General features: G+C 37.9%; 1 protein-coding gene across 5 annotated transcripts in view; it reads left to right on the forward strand.

Moving 5' to 3' along the window:
* Positions 1-17,903, forward strand: part of LOC148899960 (adhesion G protein-coupled receptor G1-like) — a 30,600-nt gene continuing 12,697 nt past the window's right edge. For 2 of the 5 annotated variants that reach the window (XR_016114393.1, XM_088991496.1), the window contains exons 1-5: positions 5,705-5,753; positions 13,738-13,810; positions 15,616-15,875; positions 16,797-16,983; positions 17,081-17,126. Coding sequence is in view for 4 of the 5 variants with exons in the window: in XM_088991496.1 (XP_088847622.1) it covers positions 5,727-5,753; positions 13,738-13,810; positions 15,616-15,875; positions 16,797-16,983; positions 17,081-17,126 (593 nt within the window). In the remaining variant the exon portion in view is untranslated. Of the gene's footprint in view, positions 441-5,704; positions 5,754-9,002; positions 9,557-13,737; positions 13,811-15,615; positions 15,876-16,796; positions 16,984-17,080; positions 17,127-17,903 lie in introns of those variants that run through there. The other 3 variants (XM_088991498.1, XM_088991497.1, XM_088991499.1) reach the window with 3 other exon arrangements.

The raw sequence follows: 17,903 nt of genomic DNA on the forward strand, positions 1-17,903 counted from the left end.
ACAAAAAGTAGCTCCAGCTTGACACCTCGCGCCCGCCGCCGACAAAACCAACGCGAATCTGGGCAAAGCCTCCATGTGAGTCCACACGGCCCGCTCGGTCTTTTAAAGACACTTTTAATTCCATACAACCTTTTCGAGTGTTTTATTTTCTTTTAATATACGCTAAAGATAACAACAGGTGGACACGAGTCGATTCTCCTTTTTTTTCTTTCAAAATTTCTCCTTTGAACCTGTTCTGGCTTGTTCGATGGTCTGAATCATCATTGAAGAAGGGGGGAGCCACAACATCCAGCCGGGTAAATGTTCCTTTTTTTTCGGGGTAATTTTGCTCTTCCCGGTGGATTAGATTTTTCCAATTTTAGGATTTTTAAACCGCTTTTTCAGTGATTCTACGCGTCAAAACTACTTGGAGTTGACGACTGAATTTTCAACTGACCCAGGTAAGACATTGGATTTCTTTTTTTTTCAATCACTCGTTCTCGATTAGTTAATGAAAACAACTGTGCTACATAGTGACGTCACATTACGAAAAATGAAACGAATATTATGATACTGTCTTGTCATCGGTCTTTTGTTTGATTTGTTATGTTTTCGATCCCCTTTTAAATTGCATTTTTGTTGGTTCATTGTGTTAATCAATGAAGTGAAATCCAATTGGGAGTTTTTCAAAACATACGGGGACCATAAAATTGATTATTGACAACCCGGAGCATTGTTTTTAATACATTGGATTGGATTGGATATGCCTTTATTAGTCTCACAGTGGAGAAATTTACATTACATACATACATAATAATATATATCGAACTCAAAATTAACTCCAAACTACAGGTATGTTCACAAGACACTTATGTCATTTCAAGTTCATCTTACAACTTTCTACATCCCCCAAAAAATGGTTGACAGGTAGTTTAATTTTGAAATAATGCACAGGAAGTTCAAGGCCACAAGACTTTAGAACTCAAAATATCACTTAATATTCTAGTATACTACGTTTTGTAATACATCTGACTCAGTAGTACATTAACATGTTTGCTTAAATAGACATCTAACAAAAATAAATGGGCGATGACTTCCACTGAAGTTGAGCATCTCACTCTGAAGCTGCAAGATGTAAATACGTATCCACAACTGCCAGTAGCATTTTGGTCATTTGGACTTTTCAATAAAGTTTATTCTGATTCTGATTAAGCTCCAAATCAGATGTACGTGTGCAAAACTGCCAATAGTTTTTGGGGACTTTTCTGCATCATCTTGAGAAGTTTGCCAACCTGGTTTCGCCAAAAAAGTCGAGCCTTCCTGTTAGACCTCGACTGGAAATTTAAATCTTATATTATCTTATCTTATCTGAGTGCGCTGTAAAATTGGCTGGTTTTAAGATATTCATTATGGTTAGTGTATAAAAATATGATATGCACGAAGTGGTGCTTTTTTCAGCAAATACTGTAACTTTTCGAGTCATTTTAGAGGATTTGAGAACATGAGAATAATTGACTATACAGTGTTACCTCAGTTTACGAACCCCTTGGTTTACGAACTTTTCGCTTGACAAACGTTAAATTGATGAAAAATTTACCTCGGCATACGAACTTTTTTCGTACACGGAGCTGGCTCAATGAGTGATGTGTCGTTCGCGAACGAGCCCGTTCTTCTAACAACAAATTGGCAGCTGACTGTTTTTGTCCTCTATTCCCCGCCCCCAGTTTTCGGTTAAAGCCACGTGATTGGTCAAGAACGCAGCAGTGAGGGGGGTGGTTTAAACATTAAAGAGATAGGCAGTGGACAGTGAGAGACTTTCAACTTTGATAGTTCAAAGGCAGAGTGTAGAATGCACACATAAAATATCCCATCAATCAGGCTCCACAAACAACCCGCACAAGCCATCTGTACACTTGATGCAAAAAGCGATCAACCCAGCTAAACAGAACACAATTGATGAGAAACTAGATACAATTATCACAGAGAAAGCACCTACAGAGAAAGCACCTACAAGGGATCAAGATGGTGAAAGAAGAAGGTTACGTTCCTCATCAAGTGTTTAATGCTGAGGAAACCGGTCACTCCATTCCATCAAGCCATCAACGGCCATCACAAAGGTAAATAAAACAACTTTATTTTACCGTACCGTTTATTTCTTTAATTGTAATACCATAGCGCATTTATTATACATAAAGTAAGGTATATTTTGTGTAGTTTAAAGAAAATTAGAAAGTAGAAAATTATGTTTTATGGGGACCTGGGAACGGATTATTGTCATTTTAATGGTTTCATATGGTAAATAAATTTTTGGGATACACACTTTTTGCACACCTTACGCACTCTGTCTGGGAACCAATTAAGTTCGTAAGCCAAGGTATCACTGTACATGTATTTACATTGCAGTATGTTATATCGGAGTGCGTTATATCTTGACTCTATTTTCACACGAAACGCTTACGGAAACTCAGAAATACCACAAATATGTTTTTTTGTCAAAAGAAAATCATTTTTTCCTTCAATTCATGAGGGTATACATGAAATGGAAGGCACTTAACTTTCAGGTATGTGTTTTCACTCTGCACGGATGCACTAAAGGCTTCGTTTGACATTTTTGCAACACTTGAATGGTCCTAAAACAACGTAAAAATAAGGTATGGGAATTTAGTTTGATATTATTGAAAAAGAAATATGAAGACGGAAGGATATTTAACTATTGATTGAAAAGTATCATTTTAAACGGGTGCACAGGTGCACTGAACATATTGAATGTTCATTAACTCATTCACTTCATTTCACTCAAATTGCAGGACCCACAGAATAATAATAATAATAATAATAATAATAATAATAATAATAATAATAATAATACATTTCATTTCTAAGCGCCTTTAAAAAAGCCTCTCAAGGTCGCTTTTTAGTCACAGGATAAGTTTTTCTGCGGGTGAGCAGCGGCAGCCACACACACCAGCGTTCACTCAACCCGGAAGTAACTCAAATAGATAGAAAGCTAGCTAGCTAGCCAATCAATAGCCAACAGATACCTAGTTAGATATCCCGCCAACTAGATAGTAGCTAGCTAGCTAGCTAGCCATATAGCTAATAGATAACAGTCCATGTTAAGCGCTCTGTGACAGCTTTAGCTGTTGTTAAAGCGCTATAAAAATCAATATTTATTTTATTGTATTATTACTTATACAGTATACTGTACTTGCACAGTGGTTGTGGAATACTTTGAATACTTTGAGTTTCCGGTTCCCCATGACACCCAGTGCCGCAAGAGATCCCAAGGGCGCACCCAACACCTGACCAACGTTTGAATAAAAACATGTTAAAAATCGGTCTTGACGCACAATAGTTAGCTCATCCTTTGATCCAAAGATGACCGATTAAAACCGATTAAATAATTTATTTGTGCCATTTTGAGGCAACATTGAGGGGAAATGTCTCACGGAAAAAGAGGCACAAAATGGTGACCTCCTGTGGCCACCTCCGTTTCCAGAGGCGGATAAATTCCTTATATGGAGCTTGGACGCCCTCTTCTGGCGGTTTTTGGCTGCAACATGAGTGTCCCCAGACCAAACAAGTACAGCAAAATACATTGCGAGAGGTCTGAACAGCACTTTATCGGCATCCCCTGGCAAGGAAAAAAAAATTGATAATTGCGCTCCACGTCATGTTTTTCAATTCCCGAATCGATTCAGGAATGGCAGCGTAGGAGTTAAAATGGAAACGAGGTGCATTTTGTTCCACAACTGCAAATAATACAACAGGCCGTGTGACTCACCGCCTTTGTGTTGACTCAATTTTGCATAATGAGGAATAGAAAGCCCCCCGATGGCACTTTAAACCGCCTGACCTCCGACCCCAACCCCCTCCCTCACCTAAGGTGACAGCAGAGGGTGTGTGTCCCCGTGTTAATGAAGGCTTCATCATACGCCGCCCTTTGTCCCGCTATTGATTCATTCCCAACCCCAAATCGAAATATCCAGCGCTTTCCACCTGCTCCTCCAATTTCCTCAGCTCACGTCTCCATGGTGATAGCAAGAATGTAACATACATGCGCACACACAGCTTCAAGGGAGCATTCCAGCCATCTTTTTTTTTTTTTTTTTTTTGCAGGGATTTCACCTTGAGCCTCTGTTTGCACTCATTCCCGCATATCCTTAACACGAAGCACTCATTCAAGTGTAGCGAATCCCCCACGGGATATGAGAGTTGCCGTTTTCAGGTTGCAAAGCTAACCCGACGATCCACACCCTCGTCACTTATTTTGCAAACATGAATACAACGTGCGTATTTTGTACAGCGGAAGAGACCAAACATGTTTACAGGGCCAGATTACAGTGATACCTTGGTTTACAAACTTAATTGGTTCCCAGACAGAGTGTGTAAGGTGAAAAGTGTGTATCCCAAAAATTAATTTCCCATAGGAAACATATTAAAATGAGAATAATCTGTTCCCAGCTCCCTATAAAACATAATTTTCTACTTTCTTATTTTCTAAGCCTTAAAACTACACACTAACTACTTATTATATGTATAATAAATGTGCTATGGTATTATAATTAAATAAATATACTGTACCGTATAATAAAGTTGTTTTATTTACCTTTGTGATGGTCAGGAATGGCGCACCACATCATACTTTTCAATTCCAGACTAAATTCAGGAATGGCAGCGAATGAGTTAAATACAATAAAGTCTCGTTATATCGATATTCAAGGGAGTCCAAAAAAATATCGATATAACCGGGACTATCGATATATTCGACCCTGTTTGCATGTAATTTTCTCCGTGCGTGCATAGAAAGAGTATCGATATAACCGGGACTATCGATATATCCGATATCGATATAACGAGACTTTACTGTATTATAATAACACGATTCCATACGGCATTTTTCAGACTCAACGTAGCATGACCAAAACATATGTAGTTTTTTTTTTTGTGATTGTGGAATATATGAGTGGCATTTCTATTCTTTTCACATGGAAAGCCGATTTGAGATCTTTTTTGAGTTACGAGCCTTCCTGACACAACCTTCTGTATTTATCCGGGCTTAGGACCGGCACAATAAGTTACGAGCATTGTCATAGAAACAAATTCAACTCGCAAGTCAAACTAAAGCCACCTCATTGTTGTTTGCGTTGTTCTAAGCTACATAGCTAGCTTTATATTCAACCAATGAAAGAGCGACGTGGGCGTACGGGTGCCTTTTCATTCCGCTCTCAAACAATCCCAAGCGTCCGATGACCTCTGAGCTTCATTCACGCAAGCTGTCAACGCAGCTCAGCGGCGGCGAGACAACAAAGGACATCTATTGTGTGCTCCTCCGTACTCAGGCGTAGAAACACTCAAAGGACAGGCCGACGGGGATAAGCCGATGCCGGGAACGTTTCACCGCCACCCTTGCGTTGTCTTTCCTGGCTCGACGTCACATATGCGAGCTTTGAAAGCCAGGAAATGGAAGCCCGAGTAATGCGACAAGGAAATTCTCAGGCGATGACGAGACAAAAATTGTGTCCTGTTTATCGTCTTGATGTGATTTTATTTGACACCGCTTTGAGTAGCAGTGGCAAAATGTCCTATTAGTTCAGGGATGTCAGAGTCATGTTTTGCCATAGGCCAAATTGTAGTGCCGGTTTCCTCCTGACGGCCATTATGAATTTGGGGAATCTACAATCTACAGAAAGATTGTCTTTTACTGCCGGCAGGAGATGCAGCCATTCATGACAGACGCCTGAATTATGCAGCCCTCTGCCAAGCTATATATTGTGAGTACATGCAAATTTAAGTGATACATTAGAAGTCAGAATCAGAAAACCTTTATTCATCCCACAATGGGGAAATTTGCAGTCCACAGCAGCAAAACATAAAAAAAACATAGTTTTCTTGATTAGAATACCACGCCCCTGGAACGTTCTAAGCATGAACAGCTGTAAGCAATAAAACATTGTCTTTTCCATGAACTGATAAATGTGTAACCTGGCTAATGAGCTCTTCCTGTGAAGGAGTTTCAAGTCGTAAATTGCTTCGGTGATAAAGGAGTTTCCCAAGTCCGAAATTCTGTCCAAGGCCAGATCTCCTACATGAAGATGACAGTTTAAGAGGCTGTGTCTGTTGACCTCAGATTGACCCCAGGTTGTCTGTGCTTCAATTGTGTACTCGAGTCACACATGTTTACTAAGCATATAACAGCATGAAACTTCTAAATATGATTACTTCTATTCTGTCTAATCTCTATCAGACTGTTATTGTAGTTTACATGGGACAATTTGAAATTTTGTTTCGGAATTTAAAAAGCTTCATGAAGTTCCATTTGCTTTCGCGGGCCGAATAAAATGAAGCGACGGGCCAGATTTGGCCCCCGGGCCTTGACTTTGACACGTGTCTTAGTTACAACATTGGGGTCCTTAGTTTCCGGTCGTCCTTACATCCGAGGTTTTGAAATTAGAAATGATGTCACATAGCACATTAAAGCACAATAGGATTAGGATTGAATTGGATTAGCCTTTACTAGCCTCACAGTGGAGAAATTGATATTTTACAGCAGCAAAGTGATGAAAGGAAGAGGAAAGGAAAGGAAGAAGTATTAAAAACTAAATACAAGAGCTGCTGGAAAGGAGGCCACTCTCGCGACGCCATCTTGAAGTAAATAAATAAATAAATAGCAAATGACATGAAGCAGTTCTAGATGAAAGATGAGATGATCAAATCGTCCTTTTCAGCAGTGGATCAGGGACGTCATGGTGGAATGCGCATGTCTAATACACGCTACAGCTTGTGACAGCTTCATCTATTGTTAAAGCGCTATATAAACCAATATGTATGTATTGTATTGTATTGTGTACAGCTGTCCTCATTTCAAACTCAGATAACTCCAGACCCATATAACTTATGAATTAACAGTTTTTTTAGGCAGCGTGTTAGCGCTTTGTTGGATTGGATTGGATGTACCTTTATTCGTCTCACGGTGGAGAAATTTACATTTCACAGCAGCAAAGTTATGAAATTAAGAGGAAAGGAAAGGAAGAAATAGAAAAAAAACAAAATACAGGAGCTGCTGTAAAGGCAGCCACACATTTTGAAGTCAAAAGAAGAAAAAAAAGTGTCCTTGAGAGTTTTGAAAGGCGCTTATAAATGAAATTTATTATTATTATTATTGTTTGAGCCTAATTAAAACACATTCAAGAGCCAAGCCGTTCTTCACATACTTTTTTCCATAAAAAAAAAAACTTTTCTCGGTTGCAAGTTCACATAGCCGTGACACACGTGCTGTTAACGTCTGCTTTCGTCATGAAAATGACAAGGTTCAGCTCGGCATGAGTCATAAAACCATCGGAATAGGATGCGGCAATGCAAAAAAAAAAAAAACCTTCCTGGAAACCACCTGACTTGCGCAAAAGGTCAGAGGTGAACGTCTTGTGGTACTTGAACGCAACACCGATCGTGTTTCAGAATGAGTGTGTCTGTTTCTGCAGACATGCATGAGCAGTGAAAGCAAAAGGGGGGGGGAGCGGAATTCTTGAGCTGAAAGGGACACAAACAATAGTGTGGGCATGTGTCTTTGTGTGTGAATCGGGGCGAGTGAGGGGTGGGGGTCTTTGCGCATGCGTGTCTTGGTGGTTGTTTTTGTATGTGTCTGTTGTTGTGGCATTGTGTTTGTGTTGTGTCTATGTGTGTCATCCCGTGTTTCTGTGGCGGTGTCTTTTTGCATTAGTGGGTTTGGTAGCGTGATTGCGCTTGTGCTTGCATTGTGGTGTCTATGCATGTGTGTGTCTCTGTGGTTGTCTGTGTCTGTGTGTGACTGTCTGCTGTTGCGTCTTAGTCCACGCCTTGGTGTTTGTGGGTTTTTTTTTGTGTGTTTTGTCGTGTGTGTGTGACTGTTGTCGTGTCTTGGTGCATGCGTTGGTGTTCGTATGTGTGTTTTTGTCATTATCGTGTGTGTGTGTTTGTGCGGGTGTGTGTTTTGTCATTAGGGTCGTGTGTGTTTGTGTGTGTTTTGTATGTGTGTGAATGTGTTTGTGTGTGACTGTCTGTTGTTGTCTGAGTGCACGCATTATTTGTGTGTTTGTATGTGTGTGTTTTGTTGTTATAGTTGTGTGTGTGTGTGTTTTGTTATAGTTGTGTGTGTCTGTGTGTGTCTGTGTGTGACTGTCTGTTGTCTCAGTGCACCCTTTAGTGTTTGTGTGTGTGTGTGTTGTGTTGTTATAGTTGTGTGTTTGTCATTATAGTTGTCTGTGTCTCTGTGTGATTGTATGTTGTTGTGTCTTTGTGCACGTGTTGGTGTGTGTGTGTGTCTGTGTGTGTGTTTTTTTTTCATTCCAGTTGTGTGTACTTTATTGTTATAATTGTGTGTGTGTCTGTCATCATAGTTATGTGTGTGTTTGTGTGTGTGTTTCATTGTTATAGGTGTGTGTGTGTGTTTGTCATTATAGTTGTATGTGTCTCTGTGTGATTGTATGTTGTTGTCTTTGTGCACGTGTTGGTGTGTGTGTGTGTGTGTGTGTGTGTGTGTGTGTGTGTGTGTGTTGTGTGTGTGTTTTCCATTCCAGTTGTGTGTGCTTTATTGTTATAATTGTGTGTGTGTGTCTGTCATCATAGTTATGTGTGTGTTTGTGTGTGTGTTTCATTGTTATAGTTGCATGTGTGTGTGTTTTGTCGTTATAGTTGTTTGTGTGTGTGTTGTGTCACTACAGTTGTGTGTGTCTGTCACTACATTATAGTTGTGTGTGTCTGTGTGTGATTATATGTTGTTGTCTTTGTGCACGTGTTGGTGTGTGTGTCTCTGTGTGTGTTTTGTCATTCCAGTTGTGTGTGTTTTATTGTTATAATTGTGTGTATAGTTGTGTGAATGTGTGTTTGTGTGTGTGTGTTTCATTGTTATAGTTGTGTCTTTTGTCGTTATAGTTGTGTGTCTGTGTTTTGTCGTTATAGTTGTTTGTGTGTGTTGTTATAGTCGTGTGTGTTTTGTTATTATAGTTTTTTGTGTGTCTGTTTTGTCGTTATAGTTGTGTGTCTGTGTTTCGTCGATATAGTATTCTATGTGTGTTTTTTCATTATAGTTGTGTGTGTTTTGTCATAATAGTTGTTTGTGTGTGTGTTTGTCATTATAGTTCTGTGTTTGTTTGTTTTCTTGTTATAGTTGTTTGTATGACTGTTGTGTCTTAGTGCACACGTTGGTGTGTGTGTATGTTTTGTCATTATAGTTGTGTGTGTGTGTGTGTGTGTGTTTTGCCGTTATTGTGCACGTGCGCATGTGTGGGTGTGAAGAGCAAAATGCAAATAGTGACACTGCCTTGACGCACACAAGTACAATCCGTTACTGTGCTCGTTGTGTGCTGACACACAGGCACAATCCTCTTCCTGTGCCACGGGTGTGTCAAACATGGGAGGCTGCGCATGTACACAGTAGGGAGTTGTGTTGCCTGGACACTCCCGGCTGTATGCTTTGGCTGCTAGTGACACTGGAGTACTACTTTCCTCTCTACATCCTCTTCATCATTGAGCCGTCTGGACTATAAAGACAAAGAATCTTCATGTTGAGGCTTACCTGAGAGTAGCGCAAGATGCTAATGTGAGCTCTTGAAATTCGCTCTATCAAACGGGATTCGTGTTTGGAATGTGGGAGTACCCGCAGAAAAACCACAGCGTTGGAAATTCAGCAACCATTTAACTCACATCCCGGACAAGTTGAATCCATAATTTGTAAAATCACTTGAAATGACTTCTACTGTGCGCATTTTACGAAGATTCCACCACATAAAGCTATATTTTACCTTTTAATACTGAATATTCATGAAGTCTTGCTTTCGAGTTGATGACGATCCCCTAAGTGACGTCACGGAGGAAACGCCCCTGACCGAGAAAGTGACACACTATGCATTTTGGGTACTGTATCTACCCCGGTCAAGGATGACGCTTCGTACTGATGTCACAAACGTTTATTGTGGAACACCGTGAAAACTATAAAGGACATTTAAAAACGACAAGTAACGTTGCAGTAAGTTCGACAAGACATACAGCAAATAAGCAAACTAATAACGTACCGTGTGCACCTTATTAACCGAAAGTAGATAAACTTTTACGTAGACTTTAGACTGTCGTTCTCTCTCTCTAGCAGTTACTCTCGTTCTGTCTCTCTCTGGCGATTACTCTCGTACATCGAAACACATGACACGGAAGTGAAAATGACAAAACTTTATAAACAAAGTATTTAAGACGATTTTAAGAAAAACACACATATTCAGGTTCGCATAGAAACGTTAAACACTTTTACAGAACAACATGACCAAGTAAATTATTTTGTTGTTGTCATGGCAACCAATGACAATATACAGGCCAGTTACAGGTATTTTGTTTGGTCTGAAAACATCATTGTGTGTCGCAGCCAATTGCGGTAACAAGCATAAAGAAGGTGTAAGTTTATACAAATTCGCAGCGGACAAATCACCCAATTCCAACAGAGCTTGTGCGCCATCTTGTGCATTTTCTGGGCGCTACATTGGAGTCCAGACGGCTGGACTTCTTTAATCGATTGCAAACATGTATGCTTTCCTCTTCAGAACTATTTGAATCATATTCATAACTGGATGAGTGCAACTGGAAGAAAGCATCTTCTCCGAATCTGAACTCTCTGAAGCCATTGTTTTGATTCTGGAGCAAGGCAGTGTGTGACCAATAGTGACGTCACGAACAAGGGGGCGGGACTTTCTGAATCTGCCCAGTTTCAAGCTCATTTTGTGGCAGTTTTGGGACGCTTTAAGTCATTTTTATTGGTGTTTTGCATTTGACTAAAAATATCAGCCTGCGTGTTTTGGATATTTTAGATTCTATTAAAAGTTTTTCTGATGTCAGTCAGGAAACGAAAAAATGGTGTCGGTTGTCCTTTAAGCAGATCAGAACAACGTACATTCACCGCTGCCTGTTTATCACCTTCGTGCAGGTGGACTTGACTCATCCGATAATCAAGTGTGCATTTCAGGATACGCGGCTAATAAACAATGAAAACGTCTGGCTGCGGTTTCACACTAGTTCCTGTCTGAAGCTGTCAAAGGGGACCAGTGGCATGCAAGGGACGGCAATCCCGCAGACTTTTTGTGCTTTTTGAAATGGGACGTTGTGGACCACAAGACAGTCTGGGATGGAGTAACTTGCAGTGGGGGAAGTGTTTCGTTTTGGACATGCGGTTGACTTGTCATATTCACATGAAGTTAAATGCGTGGGGTTTTCTTTAAGTCGGAAATAAAATTAAATAAAACATAAGAATATACAGTAACTAACCATGCCAGGATTAATGTATTTTTCGAGAACTGATCAGTCTGCAACTATTTAGGCGATCGATTAATTGGACCCTTTTAACTACATTTCAAACCTCTTACTTTTTTCATATTTCCATCATCCTAGATTGATTGATTGAACCAGTTTTTTTATTGGGAAATAATAATCCATATTTTGACATTTTCTCTGACTGTTATGGACCAAATCTGTACCTGAATCATGTCAATTCATTTCTGTGTCTAATTTTAAATAATGTGCTTGTTTTGAATAAATTGATAGATTAAAAAAAATCGCATTAAAAACACACACACACACACAGAATAATCGATTTTAACTAATTTCCACTCCCGCTTTTATTCAGGAATTGAAAATATGACGTGGAGCGCCATTCCCGAATTTGTTCACGTTTTTTTTTTTCGACTGAGCGATGCCGATAAAGCGCTGGTCCGACCTCTGGCAATGTTTTTGCCTTCCGCAAGGGGGCAGCATTTGCTTTTTGTCCATGTTAGCACTTTGTTACAGCTGCAACTGTTGTATAGAAATCAAGATGTATGAATTGTATTATGTTTTGGACAGCCACCCTCATTTCAAGCTCATACAATTCCAGATTTATATAATTTAGGAATGAACTCTATTTTTGTAATGAAAGAAGAGAGTCGAAGGCTTCTAACGCTGCATTGAATGTTTATGTAGTCCTAAAATTCAATATTCTGTGGGTCCTGGAAATCGAGTGACAATGACAAAAACCCTGGCACTGGAGTGGACACATTTTTGCGCGTCTGGCAGTGAATGAGTGAAGTAGAAAAGCATACGCCGTATTCTGGATTTTTTTTAATTTGTAAAAAACATCAATAATAAACAAACAAATAAAAAAGAAACTAATAACCAAGTAGATAAATAAATAAATACAAAAAAAACTAAATAAGCAAACAAATGGATCATGAATACATTAATACATCCAAATAATAAATAAATAAATAAATAAATAAATAAATAAATAAATAAAGGTTGGCAAGGGGGAACACACCTGCCCAAAAAAAATACGTTTGGCAGTGAATGAGTATGAGAATGAGTAGAAAAGCATACGCCGTATTCTGGATTTTTTTTTATCTGTAAAAAACATAAATAATAAACAAAACAAAAAAATAAAAAAGTAATAACCAAGTACAGTAAAGTCTCGTTATGTCGATATTCAAGGGAGTCCGAAAAAATATCGATATAACCGGGACTATCGATATATCCGACCCTGTTTGCATGTAATTTTCTCAGTGCGTGCATAGAAATAGTATCGATATAACCGGGACTATCGATATATCCGATATCGATATAACGAGACTTTACTGTAGATAAATAAATACATAACTAAATAAGAAAACAAATGGATAATAAATAAATTACAACATACACATAAATAAATAAAAAAAAAATAAATAAATAAATAAAAATAGGTTGGCAGGGGGAACGCATCCGACAAATAAAAAACCTTTATTATAGTACCTATGCTTGTCTGTGACTGTAAAGTGTCCTTGAGAGCTTTGAAAGGCGCTTAAAACGTAATGTATTATTATTATTATTATTATTATTATTATTATTAATATTATATTATCATAAAAAATGTAATGTTTATTTGATCCTCAAACTAAATATTCTGTGGGTCTTGCAATTTCAATGACAATGACAAAAACCCTGGCACTGGAGTGGACAACAAAAAACAATACATTAATTGATTACTAAAACAATAGTTATTTGAAAAGCCTATCTCGTCATATGTAGGATCACACAGTTAAAAAATGTGATGTAAAATAATTAGCATATTCAATTTGGTATCACATTTTGATTGGGACATGTTCCAGTTTACCAAATGAGAAAAAAACAACTTACAAAATTGATATCCAGCACTGTCATTTCATTCAAGTTTTTCAAGGGCCAAAGAAAACCATGACTGCCATCTAAAGGATTGGAGTGGAATTACATCCACCCCCACATTTTTTTTGACTGCCAGTGTTGCCGTTTTCTAAGCCTTGTCACTTTCCTCCCTACATTTCTCCCCGCGGACGTCTACCCATTTGTTCCGCTCTACTATTTCCTGAAAAGGCCCCCGTGCGGGTCTCTTCGCTGTGCTTGAAGAAGATAAACCTGCCGAGGGGTTTTAAAATAAGAAGGAAATCGTTGGAGCGTGTGTGTGTGTTTCAAGTGGAAGAGTGTTTCCATTGATAAGAAAGCACTGTGTGTGTTTTGAGCATCAACTCTTATATTCCTCGATAGCCACGTCAAGATAAAAAAAAACACGGGGCCAAAGGATAAGAATCGTATCGTTAAAAAAACGTTATTCTGTCAAACCTGTGTAGACTCCAGATAAAGACGTGATGGATTATGAAGGACGTAGAAGGAATTCGGATTGTGTGTGTGTTGTCATATGTCGCTTGTTAGCTTTATTATGTGCAGGATCACACATTTGTCGCTTGTATCGCATTGCAGGTTACACAGATGGAAGCCGTACTTGCTAAGCGTCTGGCGGGGTTGTCGATCTTCATCTTCTTCGTCTCTCAAGGTAAGACACCCAAATTTTGAATTGGTACTTGTACCTTTCCCAGAATATTATTATTATTATTATTATATTTTTACACAAATTTCTTTCCTTTCGCCACCTTTTGCTTGATATAAACCTTCACACTCAGTATCATGTCCCTACTGGTTTTGTAACTCGAATGTTCGTAAGTTGGGGAGCATCTGTATTACTATTATGATATTTATTTATTTATGTATTTATTTATTTATTTATGTATTTATTTTTACACAAATATCTTTCCTTTCGCCACCTTTTGCTTGATATAAACCTTCACACTCAGTATCATGTCCCTACTGGTTTTGTAACTCGAATGTTCGTAAGTTGGGGAGCATCTGTATTACTATTATGATATTTATTATTTATTTATTTATTTTATTTATTCTATTTATTTATGTATTTATTTTTACACAAATGTCTTTTCTTTCGCCACCTTTTGCTTGATATAAACCTTCACACTCAGTATCATGTCCCCACCGTTTTTCGTAAATCGAATGTTCGTAAGTTGGGTAGCGTCTGTATTATTATTATTATTATTATTATTATTATTATTATTATTATTATATTTTTTAGACACATTTCTTTCCTTTCGCCACCTTTTGCTTGATATAAACCTCCACAGTTAGTATCATGTCCCTATCGTTTTTTGTAACTTGAATGTTCGTACATTGAGGAGCGTCTGTATTATTATTATTATTATTATTATTATTATTATATTTTTTTTAGACACATTTCTTTCCTTTCGCCACCTTTTGCTTGATATAAACCTTCACACTCAGTATCACGTCCCCACCGTTTTTTGTAAATCCAATGTTCGTAAGTTGGGGAGCGTCTGTATTACTATTATTATCAATATTTTATTTTTAATTTATTTATTTTTACACAAATATCTTTCCTTTCGCCACCTTTTGCTTGATATAAACCTTCACACTCAGTATCATGTCCCGACTGGTTTTGTAACTCGAATGTTCGTAAGTTGGGGAGCATCTGTATTACTATTATGATATTTATTTATTTATTTATTTATTTATTTTATTTTTTCTACTTATTTTTCTTTAATTTTTTTTTACACAAATATATTTCCTTTCGCCACCTTTTGCTTGATACAAACCTTCACACTCAGTATCATGTCCCTACTGGTTTTGTAACTCGAATGTTCGTAAGTTGGGGAGCATCTGTATTACTATTATGATATTTATTATTTTATTTATTTATTTATTTATTTATTTATTTATTTTTACACAAATATCTTTCCTTTCGCCACCTTTTGCTTGATATAAACCTTCACACTCAGTATCATGTCCCCACCGTTTTTCGTAAATCGAATGTTCGTAAGTTGGGTAGCGTCTGTAATATTATTATTATTATTATTATTATTATTATTATTATTATTATATTTTTTTAGACACATTTCTTTCCTTTCGCCACCTTTTGCTTGATATAAACCTTCACACTCAGTATCACGTCCCCACCGTTTTTTGTAAATCCAATGTTCGTAAGTTGGGGAGCGTCTGTATTACTATTATTATCAATATTTTATTTTTAATTTATTTATTTTTACACAAATATCTTTCCTTTAGCCACCTTTTGCTTGATACAAACCTTCACACTCAGGATCATGTCCCCACCGTTTTTCGTAACTCGAATGTTCGTAAGTTGGGGAGCGTCTGTATTATTATTATTATTATTATATTTGTTGTATTATTTATTTTTTACACACAAATGTCTTACATTTCACCATCTTTTGTTCGATGTAAACCTTGACACTCTTGTATCATGTCCCCATATAGTATCATGCGACCGAGATCTACACTTTTGCGCCACCTGGCGGCATGGCAAACATCCACTCCGTCTAAACTTTGACATCACCCCCGGGTGTGGGCAGATCGTCATTGCGGCCGATGAAAGCTTGCTGGTTGTGCGCGGGCAGATTGCAACGCAATGCCGGCGCTCCGGCACGCACCAGCTTCTTCGCCAGGCGCTCGACTCGGATGGGGAGAGTCGATTCTGCTTGTACTGGGAGCCGTTGCGAGACCAGTTGAAGTTGCAGGTAACTGAGGAGTGGGTAGCGAGGGGTTGGCGATGATGTTATTTTCACCAGCACGGTTGTCGATATGACACAGATGGTGCTATAATTCGGTGTGTGGTACCTTAGAAATTTACAAACATTATTAAGCGTAGCGTATTTTTTTCCATAACACATTTTTTTTATTCATCTCAAATATTTTATCCTATGTATACAGAGAGAAATGAATTCATGTTTCCTTTTTTAATTCATTAACTCATTCACTGCCATTCAAAAATTTATTCGGGAATTGAAAATATGATGTAGAGCGCCATTCCAGAATTTGTTCTGGTTTTGTTTTTTCATGCTTGGGTGCTGATAAAGCGCGGGCCATTGCCTCTGGCAATGTTTTTTCTTTGCCACAAGGGGGTAGCATTTCCGCTTTTTCCATGTTAGCGCTTTGTTCCAGCTTCAGCTGTTGTTCAAGCGCTATGTAAACCAATATGTATGTATTGCATTGTGTTTTGGACAGCCACCCTCATTTCAAGTTCATATAACTCCAGATTTATATAATTTAGGAATTAACTCTTTCCTTATAATGAAAGAAGAGAGTCCAAGGTTTCTTACGTTGCATTGAATGTTTATGTAGTCCAAAAACTCAATATTCTGTGGGTCATGGAATTCAAGTGACAAAAACCCTGGCACTGGAGTGGACATTTTTTTTTGCACATCTGGCAGTGAATGAATAAATTCATTCATCTATTTTTGTTTTATTTTATTATTTGTTTTTGTAAAATGGCTACAACTCATTCCACATAATTTTATTTTATTTTATTGTATTTTATTTTATTTTATTTTATTTTATTTTTAATTTAATTTAATTTAATTTAATTTAATTTAATTTAACTATTTATTTTATTTATTTTGTTTATGTATTTATTATGTGTTTATTTCTTCATTTTATAGGTGGGCACGAAGAACTTGACGCTTTGCTGGCCCAGCGGCATGCCCGACACGTGTTGCACGTACCTGTCGTACGGCACCAACGCACCCGAGGCCACTTACGGCATCGCAGACGGGATGATCGAGAATGACATCGTCACCCGTAAAACCCTTACGGCCTACGCGTTTGATGGAACTGCTGTCAAATGCGGTGAGATGTGGCCTGGGTTGCACGTTATTTATCAATTGTTATTCAAACTTTTGCTATTGCATCTAACTAATTTTTTTTGTGTTTTTGTGTTTTGTAGCCACCTTCTGTTCCAAGCAGAGCTGGGGAGACGGCCAAGTTGATGTGTAATTTCCTCTCTCTGTTTTCCTTTTAATGCACGTTTTCATTTTTAGTACCGTATTTTCCGGTGTATGAGTCAAAAATCAGCTGAGGGGAGCCGCTGCGTGTTCACGCGCCGCCATCTTGGGGGAAAAAAAAAAAACAAAGGCACACCCAAAAGCCTTGATTGACTTCAAAAACTGACCCTGCGCCTTATATGCAGGTGCGCCTTATATGTGAAGTAATATTGAGCCACAACTGGTCTTGCAACTACTGTCAGCAACCTCCGACTCCATTTTGCCCCTGTAAAAGAAGTAGTGTCTAACCTCAGCATCTACTATAATGTGACATATATTTGGACAAACTTTATATATTTATATATTATACTTTTTTTCATTCAATGAAGGTGTGCCTTATAGTGCGGTACACCTTATAAATGGAAAAAGTCTGAAAATACACCATTCATTAGGGGTGCGCCTTATACTCTGGTGTGCCTTATACACTGGAAAATACGGTAACATGGCAGCTGTTTAAATGTTAAAACACTCCCCTGCATGATTTAGTAGAATAGCTGAGCTGACAAAGAGCTAATGAAAAAATACACATAACCTGGCAAGTACTGATAAAAGCTTGGGAAAAATCTGAGTTTCAGCTGAAATAAAATATTGCCTATTTGTGTTTTTTTTATTTTATTTTATTTTATTTTATTTTATTTTATTTTATTTTATTTTTTTTTTTTTTTTTTATTTTTTTTATTTTTTGTTGTAATAAGTTCATCCTGTCTACTTGATATCTAATTTAAA

Source organism: Hippocampus bargibanti, linkage group LG03, assembly GCF_051943395.1.
Source record: "Hippocampus bargibanti isolate YZ-2025 linkage group LG03, ASM5194339v1, whole genome shotgun sequence".
Classification (NCBI taxonomy): Eukaryota; Metazoa; Chordata; class Actinopteri; order Syngnathiformes; family Syngnathidae; genus Hippocampus; species Hippocampus bargibanti.